At 37.5% G+C, this 13,857-nt stretch overlaps 1 protein-coding gene across 1 annotated transcript; it reads right to left on the reverse strand.

Annotated features, from left to right (window-relative positions):
* Positions 1 to 10,066: 10,066 nt before the first annotated feature.
* Positions 10,067 to 11,996, reverse strand: LOC5572441 (cytochrome P450 9e2). Its single transcript, XM_021846757.1, has 2 exons — positions 11,395 to 11,996; positions 10,067 to 11,331 (listed from the first exon to the last, which is right to left on the reverse strand). The coding sequence occupies exons 1-2, from the start codon at positions 11,925 to 11,927 to the stop codon at positions 10,278 to 10,280; spliced, it is 1,587 nt and encodes a 528-aa protein (XP_021702449.1). The 5' UTR covers positions 11,928 to 11,996; the 3' UTR covers positions 10,067 to 10,277.
* Positions 11,997 to 13,857: the final 1,861 nt, after the last annotated feature.

Below are 13,857 nucleotides of genomic sequence, written 5' to 3' on the forward strand. Positions count from 1 at the left end.
CGCACGATAGTGCTCACATTCTAACTTGTCACCTTTTTTGTATATTGGGTATATTACTCCCTCCTTCCACTTCTCTGGTAGCTGTTCTGTATTCCAGATCCTGGCTATATCAATCAATCGGTGCAGTCTAGTAGCCAACCTGTCCGGGCCCATTTCAATAAGTTCCGCTCCAATACCATCCTTTCCAGCTGCTTTATTGTTCTTGAGCTGTTTGATAGCATATTTAACTTCACTTGTTGTGGGAGTTGGCACGTCTCCCTCATCCGCCGTACTGATAAAGCCATTCCTCCTGCTTCCTTGATCTTCCTCCACTGCGTCATTCAGGTGTTCATCGTGATGCTGCTTCCACCTTTCAGTCACCTCACGTTCGTCCGTCAAGAAACCTCCATCCTTATCCCAGCACAACTCGGCCTGCCACACAGAGCCCTTGCTGAATGCATTGAATTCCTTGTAGAATTTACGCGTTTCTTGAGAACGATGCAGCTGCTCCATCTCTTCGCACTCCAACTCTTCCCGGAATCGCTTCTGTTTGTATCGTTTCATGTTTTGACTAGCGATGGGCGATTTTGAATCGATGTTCCGAAAATCGATTTTTTTGTTCCGATTAATCGATTTTTTGAATCGATGTTTGGAGCACTCAGATAGCCGTAGCGGTAAACGCGCAGCTATTCAGCAAGACCAAGCTGAGGGTCGTGGGTTCGAATCCCACCGGTCGAGGATCTTTTCGGGTTGGAAATTTTCTCGACTTCCCAGGGCATAGAGTATCATCGTACCTGCCACACGATATTACGCATGCAAAAATGGTCATTGGCATGGTAAGCTCTCAGTTAATAACTGTGGAAGTGCTCATAAGAACACTAAGCTGAGAAGCAGGCTCTGTCCCAGTAGGGACGTAACGCCAGAAAGAAGAAGAAGAAGCACTCAAAATCGAGTGAATCGATTTTCTTTTTACGATTATTTGTTTCGATTCAAAATTATGTAATTGCTTAGAATTTTTCAATGAGTTGACATAGTTTTAAATCAGTCTTGGAGTGTTTAATATATAACTTTTAATTTCACTCGTCATTCAATCGGAGGAATTTAACAATTAGATGCAATTTCATTTGGGCTTATTTTGAAAGCTTGTTTTTCTAAATTTTCGCATGAGCTTGACATTCGAATCGATTCGAAAACATCGATTCAAATGATTCGATTTTATCGGTGAATCGATTCGATGTATGGAATTTGAATCGATTCAGTAACATCGATGTTCTGGTCAAATTTGCCCAACGCTAGTTTTGACGTGCCTTGTTGCAGCATAATCGCTGCATTCTTCTCGTCCAAAACCGTCTGACACTCCTTGTCGAACCAACCGCTCCGTCGATTTCCTTCCACGAATCCATTGCTGCGTTGGAAATGGCTGCTTGACACTACTCCAGCAGTCCTCAAGAGGGGCTTCGGTAAGCTCACCCTCGTCCGGCAACGCTGCTTCATGGCTTCGCTACTTCGGGTAGCTTGCGGATCCGCAATAATTCGAAAAGAATGTGGGTACTTCCCAAGAAATCGAGAGAATTACAGTTCCATGATTCTAGTTTCCAATCGTTAATCCGTTTTCAATGCCTTTGTCTATGCCGATTGTTCCGCTGGGAATTTACATTGTATGCTTCCTGTACTGATGATTTTTACGGCTGACTTGTAGGGCCTGCCCCAACCACCTGTCTCGACCATCTTACACAACACTATTTAGAGTTCCGCGATGACACTAGGATGATGATCAGCCGCTCCTAACTTGGAGAACAGACACTGCACTAGTTTGAGCCGTCCTTAACATGGAGAACAGATGCTCTGATGAGCTACACCCTCAGAAGAGAGAAGCTCCCCTTCCCTGTCAGCATACGTCCAAGGTCCCACCGGGGTTGGTTACCCGATCTCTCCTATGGTTACTCGTTCCCCAGGCGGCACCGCGGGGAGATAGGGATAGTAGGTACTGGACAAGAGGCTAAGGACAACAAATAGGTTCTATTTTATACGTGCAGGTACGCAAAATTCCAATGGGACGTAATGTACAGTCATTTACCACCAGTTGCTTTCAATTTACTTAACCTAACCTAACCTAGATTTATAACGCATTCATCGTGGCAGTAGATTGCAATGATTTTTGTCTAAAATTATTAATATTTATGTTTTTCAACATAACATATTCTATGTAACTCATTTGTACTACACCGGGGTAAAAGCTTCAGAATCATTTTTAAAATTTTATTTTGAATCCTCTGCAGAGCTTTCATCCTGGTATTACAACAGCTAGTCCATATTGGTACAGCATACAATATGGCTGACCTGAAAATTTGTTTGAAGCTTGTTCATAAGACAAGGGTTCAATTTTCTGTTTATAAGTTGATGCATACAATTTATGTATTTGTTACATTTGGCTTGAATGCCTCAATGTTGATTTTTGACAGTTAAATTTGTGTCTAGCATGAGCCCTAGATACTTAATTTCATCTGATCAACTTATTGGAACCCCTCTCATTGTGACGACATGTCTAGGTTTGGTTTATGTAGGAATATTATTTGTTTTGAAAGCATTAGAAAAAACTTTACATTTTCAAAATTACATTTTCAAAAAGTTCACTGATGTATGAAAGCAAACTGATTGGACGACATCTGGAAGCTTATGCAATATTTCTCCGGTTTTAAAATTGGTACAACCTTAGCATTTTTCCATTTGTCAGGAAAACCAACCGTAAACATTTGTTCTATATACACTATCCGTCATAAATACGGACTCACTAAAATAAGTATTCAGCCATTCCATGAAAAACCGATCTAGTGGGTCACCGAATTCCGTGAAAATTTGCTATTTTGTTCCTTATCCGAAATAAGGATACACGTATTTTTGGATTTTTTTATTAGGGTGACCATTTCCAAAATAGGGTAATCAGAAAAATCGCGATTTTGCAAAAATTTTAGTTTTAAAATAATTATAACTTTTGAACCGTTCGACCGATTTTCAATCTTTTTAGACAAAATGAAGGCTAGAGATTTTGACTTTTCAGAAAAAAAATATAAAATTCCACAAAAATTGTGTTTTTTACATGGAAAAACTCAATAGTTTCCGTTTTTTCGTGTTTTGAATGCCTCGGGACCAAAGGGGCTATTGCTGTTCTCATTTTTTCTTGAAAGTTCAGAAAATTTTACCTCTGCTGTCAGCGATGTATGTTTTTCAGTTTTTGAGATACATTTTTTTGGAAAATAAAATATCAGTCATTTTTCATCGGCTCACACTGTAGATCTCAGCGCATTAAATTTTTAATGTTTAAAAAAAATAACAAAACATGAAAAACATACATCGCTGACAGTAGAGGTAAAATTTTCTGAACTTTCAAGAAAAAATGAGAACAGCAATAGCCCCTTTGGTCCCGAGCCATTCAAAACACGGAAAAACGGAAACTATTGAGTTTTGCCATGTAAAAAACACAATTTTTGTGAAATTTTATATTTTTTTCTGAAAAGTCAAAATCTCTAGCCTTCATTTTGTCTAAAAAGATTGAAAATCGGCGGATTAAGGACATCCGGAAGGCAAACAGTTTGGTACGCAATTTCGTCACTAGGTGGCGGTAGTGAGCATGTAAAATTGAGCATTTGAAGCTAGTTGTATCCTGTGATCTACATGAGATAAAAAAATCGAGTCTCCGGCAAAGTTATTCAAAAGGTCAAGGACATCCGAAAAGCAAACAGCTTGGTTTGAAATTTTACCGCTAGGTGGTGCTAGTGAGCGTGCAAGTTCTCTCGTTTGATCCACAAAAGATAGATAGCTCGAATCTTGGGGAGAGTTGTTCAGAGTATCATAAACATCCGGAAAGCAGACATTTTAATTAAAAAAAATTCGGTTGGTGCCACTAGTAAGCAAATAATATTAAGGATTTCAAGCGAGATCCAGATAAGATAGAAAATTGAAGTCTTGAATATCCAATGATTTAAACCCGAATCACTAGGATATGAAGTGAATCAGGACTGAATCAGTGAATATGAAGTGAATCAGATCTGAAACTATGTAATATGATGTCATATCTGAATCTCTATAATTGACATGATTTGTTAAAATAAGTAGACCAATCCCGAATCTCTTGAAAATGAAGTAAATCAGTCTTAAATTATCTGAACACGAAGTGAATCAGACCTGAATCATTAATCATTAGAAAATAAAGTAAATTAGTCCTAAACTGTCTGGAAGACATGAATCACTGGAAAATGCAGTATATCAAAATTGAATAGCATAAACTCAAAATGAATCAGATTCAGGTCTTATTTGAATTTTAAGTAATTCAGACCTGAATCATGTGAATATGAAGTAATTTAGACCTATAAAGTGAATCAGACCTAATGCACTTTAAAACGCAATGACTCCGACACGAATCATTTGGATGTGGAGCGATTCTAACATGATTCACTTGACTATGAAGTGAATCCAACCTGAATCACTTAAATATGAAGTTTGACAGATCTGAAATATTTGAATATTGCGAGTCAGTCTCTGTTATGAAGAGATTTCAAAAAGAAATATTAAATATAATTAAAGGATTAACTTGATTTCTTGAAAACTAAATTAATCAAATCTGAATCACATGAAAATGACGTAATTGGGCTTCGTAGCCGTGCGGTTAGCGGCGTCAGTCACTTAGGCTTATTGTGCTACGAAGTGTGGGTTCGATTCCCGCCCCAGTCGGAAAAAACTTTTCGTCAAACGAAAAATTCTTCACTGGTTCATTGGCCGTTCCGTATGTCCGTTTAATGTTAGTTATGTTCAGCCTGTACAGCCTATGGCTGAAGACGGTGTAAATTGTCTTTTTTTCTTTCTTTCTAAACCCGTCCTGAATTCCTCAAATATGAAGTAAATCAGACCCGAATAACTAAAATATAAATTACCGTAATCCGGGGTATCATTGATCAGCGGGGTAACATTGATCGGAGTGACCCATCCCATAAAAAGTTCGCATTATCATTTATTGATGGAATATTTCCAAATCATGAATGGTGCTTCTCTTTCTTATATTCACCAGCTGATAAAAGTGAAGATTTTTGCGAAAATTGCGTTTACCTTATGCGTAAATTTGACAACTTTTCGAAACAATGATTTCAATGGTTAAGGATGACACTACCAAACATTCATGTCTCACATAAGTTCTGTAAGTGATATGAGCAAGGAAAATGCGGTTCTTACTTAAAACGGCATCGCCGAAAACGATTCCGTTGTCAAAATTTTCACAAGTATGTTCAATTAGGCAACATTACCGAATTTCTGTTAAGAATGTAACTTTCCCTTAAGAAATTGCCTACCTTTAGGCGTATTCCGTGGTTCGAGATGTTTTTAATTTTAAAATAACTCAAAAAGTAAATGACTTGTAAACATTTGGCCTTCATATTCGGCTTCAGGGGCCATGATTTTAGTAAGTAACGACATTTTCAATATTACCGAACGTTGTTTATATAGGTGATCAATGTTACCCCATATCAGCTAAATAAAAATATCACTCAAAACATTTTTTTTGACATGCTTAAACCTATCAAAAAACAAAATAAAGTATATAGTCACGAGCTATGGGTGGCAGTACTTGTTTTAAAAATATGAAATTTGCAACTATTGCATTTTCGAACCAAATATTTAAGAAATATTAAAAAAAAATGATCAATGTTACCCCGGATTACGGTACATCAAACTTTAAACACTTGAATATAAAGAAAATCCGACATGAATCGCTTGTGAATAAATGAATCAGACCTGAATCACTCAAAGATGGAGTGAATCAGTAATGATGTCCTCAAATATTATGTGAAACAGCCCGAATCTCTAGAAAATGCAGTCAATTTGAACCTCAAGCACTTGAATATAAAGTGAATTTGACATGATTCTCTTGAAAATTAAGTGAATCAGCCCTAAACTGCTTGAACATGAAGTGAATCATACCTGATCAACTGGAAAATGCAGTAAAACAAAACTAAATGACCTAAAGTTAAGGTGAATCAGACCTGAACTATTTGAACATCAAGTATTTCATACTTGAAATAGTGAATAAAGTAATGCAGACCTGCATCACTTGAATATCAAGTGAATCAGATCTAAATGGCTTGAATATGCAGTGAATCCTTTGAAGTGTGAACAATTTGAATATGATGAGCGTCAGATATGAATCACTCGCACGTGAAGTAAAACATACCCGCATCCTTAAAAGATGCATCAGATCTGAAACACTTAACTATGCAATGGATCAGACCTGAATCAATTGAATGATATAATTCTGATCTTCCACTTTCGAATGCCAAGGGCTATCTGAACAACATTATGGACAATAAGATAGACTAATTTATCATAGTCAACACTCCATAACTTCAAGATCTATATCTCAAAAAGTTGAAGAACCAGAGTAAAAGTTGTTTTTTTTGGCAACCTTGGAACTCAGTGTCGTCCGGATTTCTCTGGCTGTCTGAACAGCTATTTCATTGGGATAACAATAAACTTCTTCTTCTTCCTGGCAGTTACGTCCTCACTGGGACAGAGCCTGCTACTCAGCTTAGTGTTCTTATGAGCACTTCCACAGTTATTAGCTGAGAAGTTTCTCTGCCAAATTTGCCATTTTCGCTTTCGTATATCGTGTGGCAGGTACGATTTTACTCTATGCCCAGGGTAATCAAGGGAATTTCCATTACGAAAAGATCCTGGACCGAACGGAAATCGAACCCAGAAACCTTCAGCATAGCTTTGCTTTGTAGCCGCGGACTCTAATCACTCGGCTAAGGAAGGCCCCAATAACAATATACCGTAATCCGGGGTAACATTGATCATTTTTTGAATATTTCTTAAATATTTGGTTCGAAAATGCAATAGTTGCAAATTTCATATTTTTAAAACAAGTACTGCCACCCATAGCTCGTGACTATATACTTTATTTTGTTTTTTGATAGGTTTAAGCATGTCAAAAAAAAATGTTTTGAGTGATATTTTTATTTAGCTGATATGGGGTAACATTGATCACCTATATAAACAACGTTCGGTAATATTGAAAATGTCGTTACTTACTAAAATCATGGCCCCTGAAGCCGAATATGAAGGCCAAATGTTTACAAGTCATTTACTTTTTGAGTTATTTTAAAATTAAAAACATCTCGAACCACGGAATACGCCTAAAGGTAGGCAATTTCTTAAGGGAAAGTTACATTCTTAACAGAAATTCGGTAATGTTGCCTAATTGAACATACTTGTGAAAGTTTTGACAACGGAATCGTTTTCGGCGATGCCGTTTTAAGTAAGAACCGCATTTTCCTTGCTCATATCACTTACAGAACTTATGTGAGACATGAATGTTTGGTAGTGTCATCCTTAACCATTGAAATCATTGTTTCGAAAAGTTGTCAAATTTACGCATAAGGTAAACGCAATTTTCGCAAAAATCTTCACTTTTATCAGCTGGTGAATATAAGAAAGAGAAGCACCATTCATGATTTGGAAATATTCCATCAATAAATGATAATGCGAACTTTTTATGGGATGGGTCACTCCGATCAATGTTACCCCGCTGATCAATGGTACCCCGGATTACGGTACTACTAGCTTAAAATTTTTCATTCAACATGTTCACTACCGCCACCTAGTCACAAAATTACGAGCTAAATTGTTTGCCTTTCGGATTACCTTGACCTTCTATCAGCTTTGCCAACTTGAACATTCTTCCTTATCAAAACTATGAAATAGAAATTGTAGGAAGTTAAAAATATATGAATCAATCTGTCTTCCGGATGCCCTTGACTTTCTGAATGACTTTGCCGAAGCCTCGAGCTTTCAATTTCATCTGGTTCCCTAGAAAGAATTGATTTGATTAAATATGCTTACTAGTGCTACGTAACGGCAAAATAAAGAACCTAACGATTTGCTTTTCGGATGTCCTTGACTTTCTGAACAACTATTCCGAAGACTCGATCTTTCTATCTTATTTGGATCAAAAGATAAAACTAGTTTAGAATGCTCAATTTTACATGTTCACTAGTGAACATCTAGTCACCCTGAAAACGTGTTTCTGGTTACCTCTTTCACTGTTTTGTTTTGATTCTGCATTCCGTTCCACAGCGTTCCATCTCACTTCACTCCGTTCCATGAGCTAAATGACGTTCGAACCATTTTTAATCTGAACGATGTGCAAAATGCGGGGTACAGATTAAAAAGTGTTCAGATTAAATGTGGTCAAACCAACGGGGGTACCCGGTAGTCAACTTTATCGAAGACTCGAATTTTCTATCTTACCTAGATGATGAGATAGATGACCATTTTTATCTGCACACTAGCGCTACCTAGCGGCTAAATTTTGAAACAAATTACCTGTTTCTGGATGTCCTTGACATTCCGAACAACTTTGCCGAAGACTCAAACTTTCTATGTCATATGAATAGAATTTGCTTGAAATGCTCAATTTTATATACTCACTAGTGTCAACTAGCGGCAAAATTGCGCACGAAACTATCTGTCTTCCGAATGCCCTTGACCTTCTGAACAACTTTGCCGAAGACTCGAACTTTCTATCTCATGTTGATCTCAAGATAGAACATGCTTTAAAATGCTCAATTTTACATGCTCACTAGCGTCACCTAGTGGCAAAATTTCGATCCAAACTATTTGCTTTCCGAGTGTCCTTGATCTGCTGAACAACATTGCTGAAGACTGCAGCATTATAGATCATCAGCATCTCAAGATGTTCCTGTTTTGAGGTGATTCTAAGCTTTTCAGGGTGATTCAATATTCATCTGAGTGTTGCTATACTTTTTCAAACGAGTCCGTATTTATGACGGGTAGTGTATATCATCCAAGCATTCCAAACTATTTCCTGGAAGTTTCTTGATGAGATTGTAAAAGAAAATAATCATCGCATGGGGCTGTTTGGTAGATTTCTGTCAAGATTCATGATGAACATAATGGGTCCAGAGTATCTTGGCATTATTCTTACTTTATCGTTGGTGGATTGCAGACGCGACTTCAGTGTGCTCTATAGAATATCTTTTAATTTATAATTGTTGGAAGATTTCCATATACTTTCATTTAGTGTTAGAGTGTCCATCCCGGGACATCCCGGGACAAAAAATCCCAGGATTTGACAAATTTCGGGATTTCCCGTTTCCCGGGATTTTATTTCTGATATCCCGGGAATCCCGGGATTCCCGAAATGTATGTAGAATTTGATGAAAACCACTAAATTTCAATTAAAAACAATGACATTTATCCTCACTATCAACCTTATTTGATCAAGTAGCTGCTTTTCACTCCGTGCAGTGGGACTGACATGCATTTACTTTTCATTATGGGACAATTCGACTTAGTTTTCTTAATTTTACTGAACAAAAAGTGATTTCTCGTTAGTGCAGCTGAAAGATCATTAGAAGATATAATGAAAAATGATATCCACTCAATTTTGACCAAAATGCAGATGGCACTGACTGGCGATTCACGGCAATAAACTTCATCAATAATTTTCAGTAATTATCTTTTAGCATGATCTACAATAACTTCAATGATCTATTATCGTTTCTTTTGTTTTGTTTGAAGTAAATTGCTTTAATATTATGACTTAAGTTTTTAACATACTTGCATTCATAAATGTTATAGAGAATTTGAAAAAAATCCAAAGCAGACCCGTAATTAGTCAAGCTAAGTTTTGATTTTTGTTAGGTTTCTTAGTCAGAATATCTGAAATGTGATTTGCTATACTCAATTAAAATATTAAAATTTACTTTATCTGTTTATTTCATTGAAAAAACATTGTATTGTTAAAGTTGATCTTCCATTTTAACCGAAATGCAAGTTTTATTGAAAAATTGATAAATCCCGGGATCCCGGGATTTCCCGGGACAAGCATAGAATTTTGTCCCGAATCCCGGGACGAGCAAAATGGCCGGGAATTGGACACTCTATTTAGTATACATTCATTTTAGATGGGTCTACGGGTTGTTTCTAGAACTTCAAAGGGTCGCAGCTTCAAAACGGTTGGAAACCACTGACAGTGTAATCTCATCTTGCGATGTTTTGAAACTCTCAACTGACAACATAGTTTTTAAATCGTTTATTTGAATGTTCGAAAGCTTATTAAACTTTATCTTAAATTGTTTATTATTCCTGTTTTTCGACAGCCTGTATCATTTTTTCTTGTTTTTGAAACCACTTAATAAATGCTTATTTCTGTTCATTTCAGATACTTCCTGTTTGATGGTAAGTATTATAATTCGAATAAAAATTGCGTATTTAAATTAGCAAATTTCTTATACACCTCGTGGAATCAATTGCATCCAAAACCCATTTTTGGCGTTGAGTGCAGAGGAACGCGCATCCAGCTGCATCGGCACATCGGTCTTTGTAGACAACTGAATTTCAAAGCACGTCAACATGTAAAACAGATAACACTTGGCCTGCATCAGAGTTAATCTCGACCCGATACAGTTCCGTGGTCCAATTCCAAAGGGAAGGTATGTGTCCTGGTTGAGGTTGCCCCGATTTTGATCGGAAAACCGCTCCGGATCAAATCTTTCTGGGTTCGGGTAGTACTGCGCATCTCGTTGGATTTCGTAGATCGGGATGAATATTACTTGGCCTTTATGTACCGTTACCTTGGTGCCGTTGGCGTTTTCTAAACTATAAGCCTTCGTGCAACGCCGGTTGGTGACTCCAAATGGAGGCCATTTCCTTAGTGTTTCAGTGATCACCATATCCATGTATTTCATTTGCTGCATCGATTCGTAAGTCAGTTTAGCATCCCCAAGTGAAAGTTTAGTCGCATCGACCTCAGCTCTCAGCTTCTGTTGAACATCATGGTTCAAAGCTATTTCATATAAGGCGAAACACACCAAAGTGGTTGTAGACTCAATTCCGCCAAAAAAGAACGACGCCGAAGTAGCTGCAATATCGTAGTCAGACCACTCGATCTGATTTTTCGCTGAGGATTGTAAATGTTCTTTGACTGTTGAGAAGCCTGCGTCGTTCAGAAATTCGTCTGTTTTATCAGCTTTCAACTCATTTTTCCGAGCTTGCAACATAAGATGAATGAAATCCGGTCGAACAATGTTCTTCTCCAAGCGCTCTTTTATAACTTTTATAACAACTTCGTTATAGAAATTCGCAATGTCCGAAGGAATAATCCGTATCCCAATTACTTTCAATATATTTTCCGGTAGGAGCGTCAATACGAAAAACCGTAGTCCTTGTAAGCCCGAGGTCCTTGACAAACGCTTTCCATACTGAAAGAACTCGTTGTCCGGATCATGAACGGAGTCAGTGTCAAAGCCTAAGGAAATCGATGTCATCACATCATTTCCCAATCTGTAAAATATATATAACGATTAGACGAATTCTCATTCTAAAACTTCCGTCAACCAAAAGTACCTTTGAAACAAATCCTTCATTTCTCTCTCCAGTTTTCCTCCAGCTGCATCTTTCACCAAGCGTTTCATCGCGCCATCGGTATAACTGCTCAGCAATTGAAACATATTCCGCATTTTACTTCCAGTGAATGCCGGGCTGAGTGCCGTTCGACCATGTTTCCATCGTTGTCCACCGGTGAAAAATAGTCCTCTTCCCAAAAAGGGATCTACTTCCAAAGGCACGTTATTTGCATGATCCGTAAAGTGATCGAAATCCCGAATGGCAATTTGCTTGATCAGCTCTGGATCATGAATCAGATATCCTGGCTCGCGGAATGAGAAGAATCCTGAGAAACGATTTCCCGGGAACAGCCGATATCCCTCCGCCGTGGCATCCGTTGGAGATTTTTCTCCTTTTAAGGACGGCCATAGTGCCCCAAAGAAGGGATACGGTTTGAGAAACGGTACATTCAACTTTTCAAAGTAGTCGAAGGTTGCCACGCTCCAGCGGTAGATAAGATAACCTACTGCAACCACCAGCAAGAGCAAAATCATTGCGAAGTTAACGATGCACTGTGCACGGACAAATTAAAACTGAGACTGTTGACTGGGAAACATGACCCAAAACGTGGGCACGACTTTCTATTTATTTGGCGGTGCGCGATAAGCCTTCGGCGAGATAACGCTTGGAATGAGATTAGATATAAGCAAACTGAAAACTCATTGACTCGTGATCGTGATTTAAGCAGAAAAAAAAACTGCTGGGTCATGCCAGAATAATTCGCCTTTGTGTTTGTTGGTGGACTGGAATCATTTCAGATGGAGAGAAAATAAAACAGATTATACTCAGTGATGCTTTAAGAATCTCGCAATGCAAGTCCTGACTGCGTAATATACTACTTTATAAGATACTCTAGTGAAGTATTCGTATGTATAAAAAGATGATTTGAAGTATTTTGGTAAGATTTTTTTTCAACGCAACACATATTTGAAAACCTGTTGTCTAGTGAGAGTAAAACTTATCTGCTACAATTTGATAATTGATCCCATAAATCATGAGATTAGTATACAATGCTAACGTAAGCTAGGTCAGAAATTGCGCGGAATTAAACGATAGCAGGGAACATGGACTCAAAACGAGGTGCATAGGTGAATTTTCGTTTTCCTGGGGGTTTGAGATTGTATAGTCTTTAAAGTTAGAGATAATAAAAATGCTATAATTAAAAAATAGTTCAACCATGACTGCAATAATTATAGTTAAGAAAATGTTTTATGTGCCCTAATTATGCACTAAATGAAATACTCACCTCATAATCGACTATACATTGTAAACAATTTAAGTAGAGCACTATGCACAAATCACACAGCGTAACAAAAATGTCATTGTTGCATGCCTCAAGAATCAAATTATGAGTCTCTAAAAAATTTGGGATCGCTGAATCTGATTCCGTTCTCAGAAATGTTCCAACACATCACAATTTTTAGCTACAGGTCACCAAAGTTGTATAAAACACTGATTTCATTGATGCTTGCATGAAATTTTAAGTATGATTTATCATTTTTTGTGATCTAATCCACCAAGCATGCAAAATAGAAGTGAAACTTGCAATTTAGATATAACTTAGTTGGAGTTGCAAGAAAAAAATTACATGAAATCGATGTTTTTCAACATGCTTGCATTTTCCATAAAAAAAATCTTTTTTTATCTTATATGGAAAAATACAATACTTTTCTAAAACATGGGCTTTGTTGATAAATATTAATATACGCATAAAGTTTGAATTCTGTGGTAATTTAAGCAAATAAATTGCCATACAAGCTGACAAACTTGCATAAAAGATGGCTGAAAGAGTCAAATTCTGCATTTTCAACAGTCAATATCTCAGAAACAAAACGTGCTAGGGGAAAAGCACTAATATTCGTCCCACAAGAATTCTGTGCCAAGTTTCGGATTTCCATACAAAGTAGGCCAAAATCGTATGGATGGGTCGAAAATTAGAGCTGGGTCGATAATTGGTGCTTTTCCTCTATGATATTTTTGAAAACAGCAATAGATTCAGCAACCCTTAATTGCGTAAATAGCGTGCTTGAGATAAAAACGTGTTCCACTGTGTTACCTTACGCTTTAGAAGATATTAGAGTTTCCAATCCCGGGAACATTTCCCGGGAAATGATTTTCTGTTTCCCGGGATTCCCGTTATTCCTCTCTGTTTCAATAAATCAATAAAAATTCCCGAAGCTCTGTTTCAATAAAGAGTTGATCATCTATATTCCAATAAAACAATCGCACAATTTACTTTTCATATCATACCAACTGTGGGGCCTTCCTTAGCCGAGTGGTTAGTGCAGGGTTGGGAAAAAATCTGAAATTCACTCTACAGTAGCCAGAGTCAATCGCAGTCAGCGAAGACAGTGAAACTCACGCCTATCGCTGCTGTAGGCAAAGAGCCTTGAAAATTGCAAAAACCCCGTTGCTAAGGGTAAC

Source organism: Aedes aegypti, chromosome 2, assembly GCF_002204515.2.
Source record: "Aedes aegypti strain LVP_AGWG chromosome 2, AaegL5.0 Primary Assembly, whole genome shotgun sequence".
NCBI lineage: Eukaryota > Metazoa > Arthropoda > Insecta > Diptera > Culicidae > Aedes > Aedes aegypti.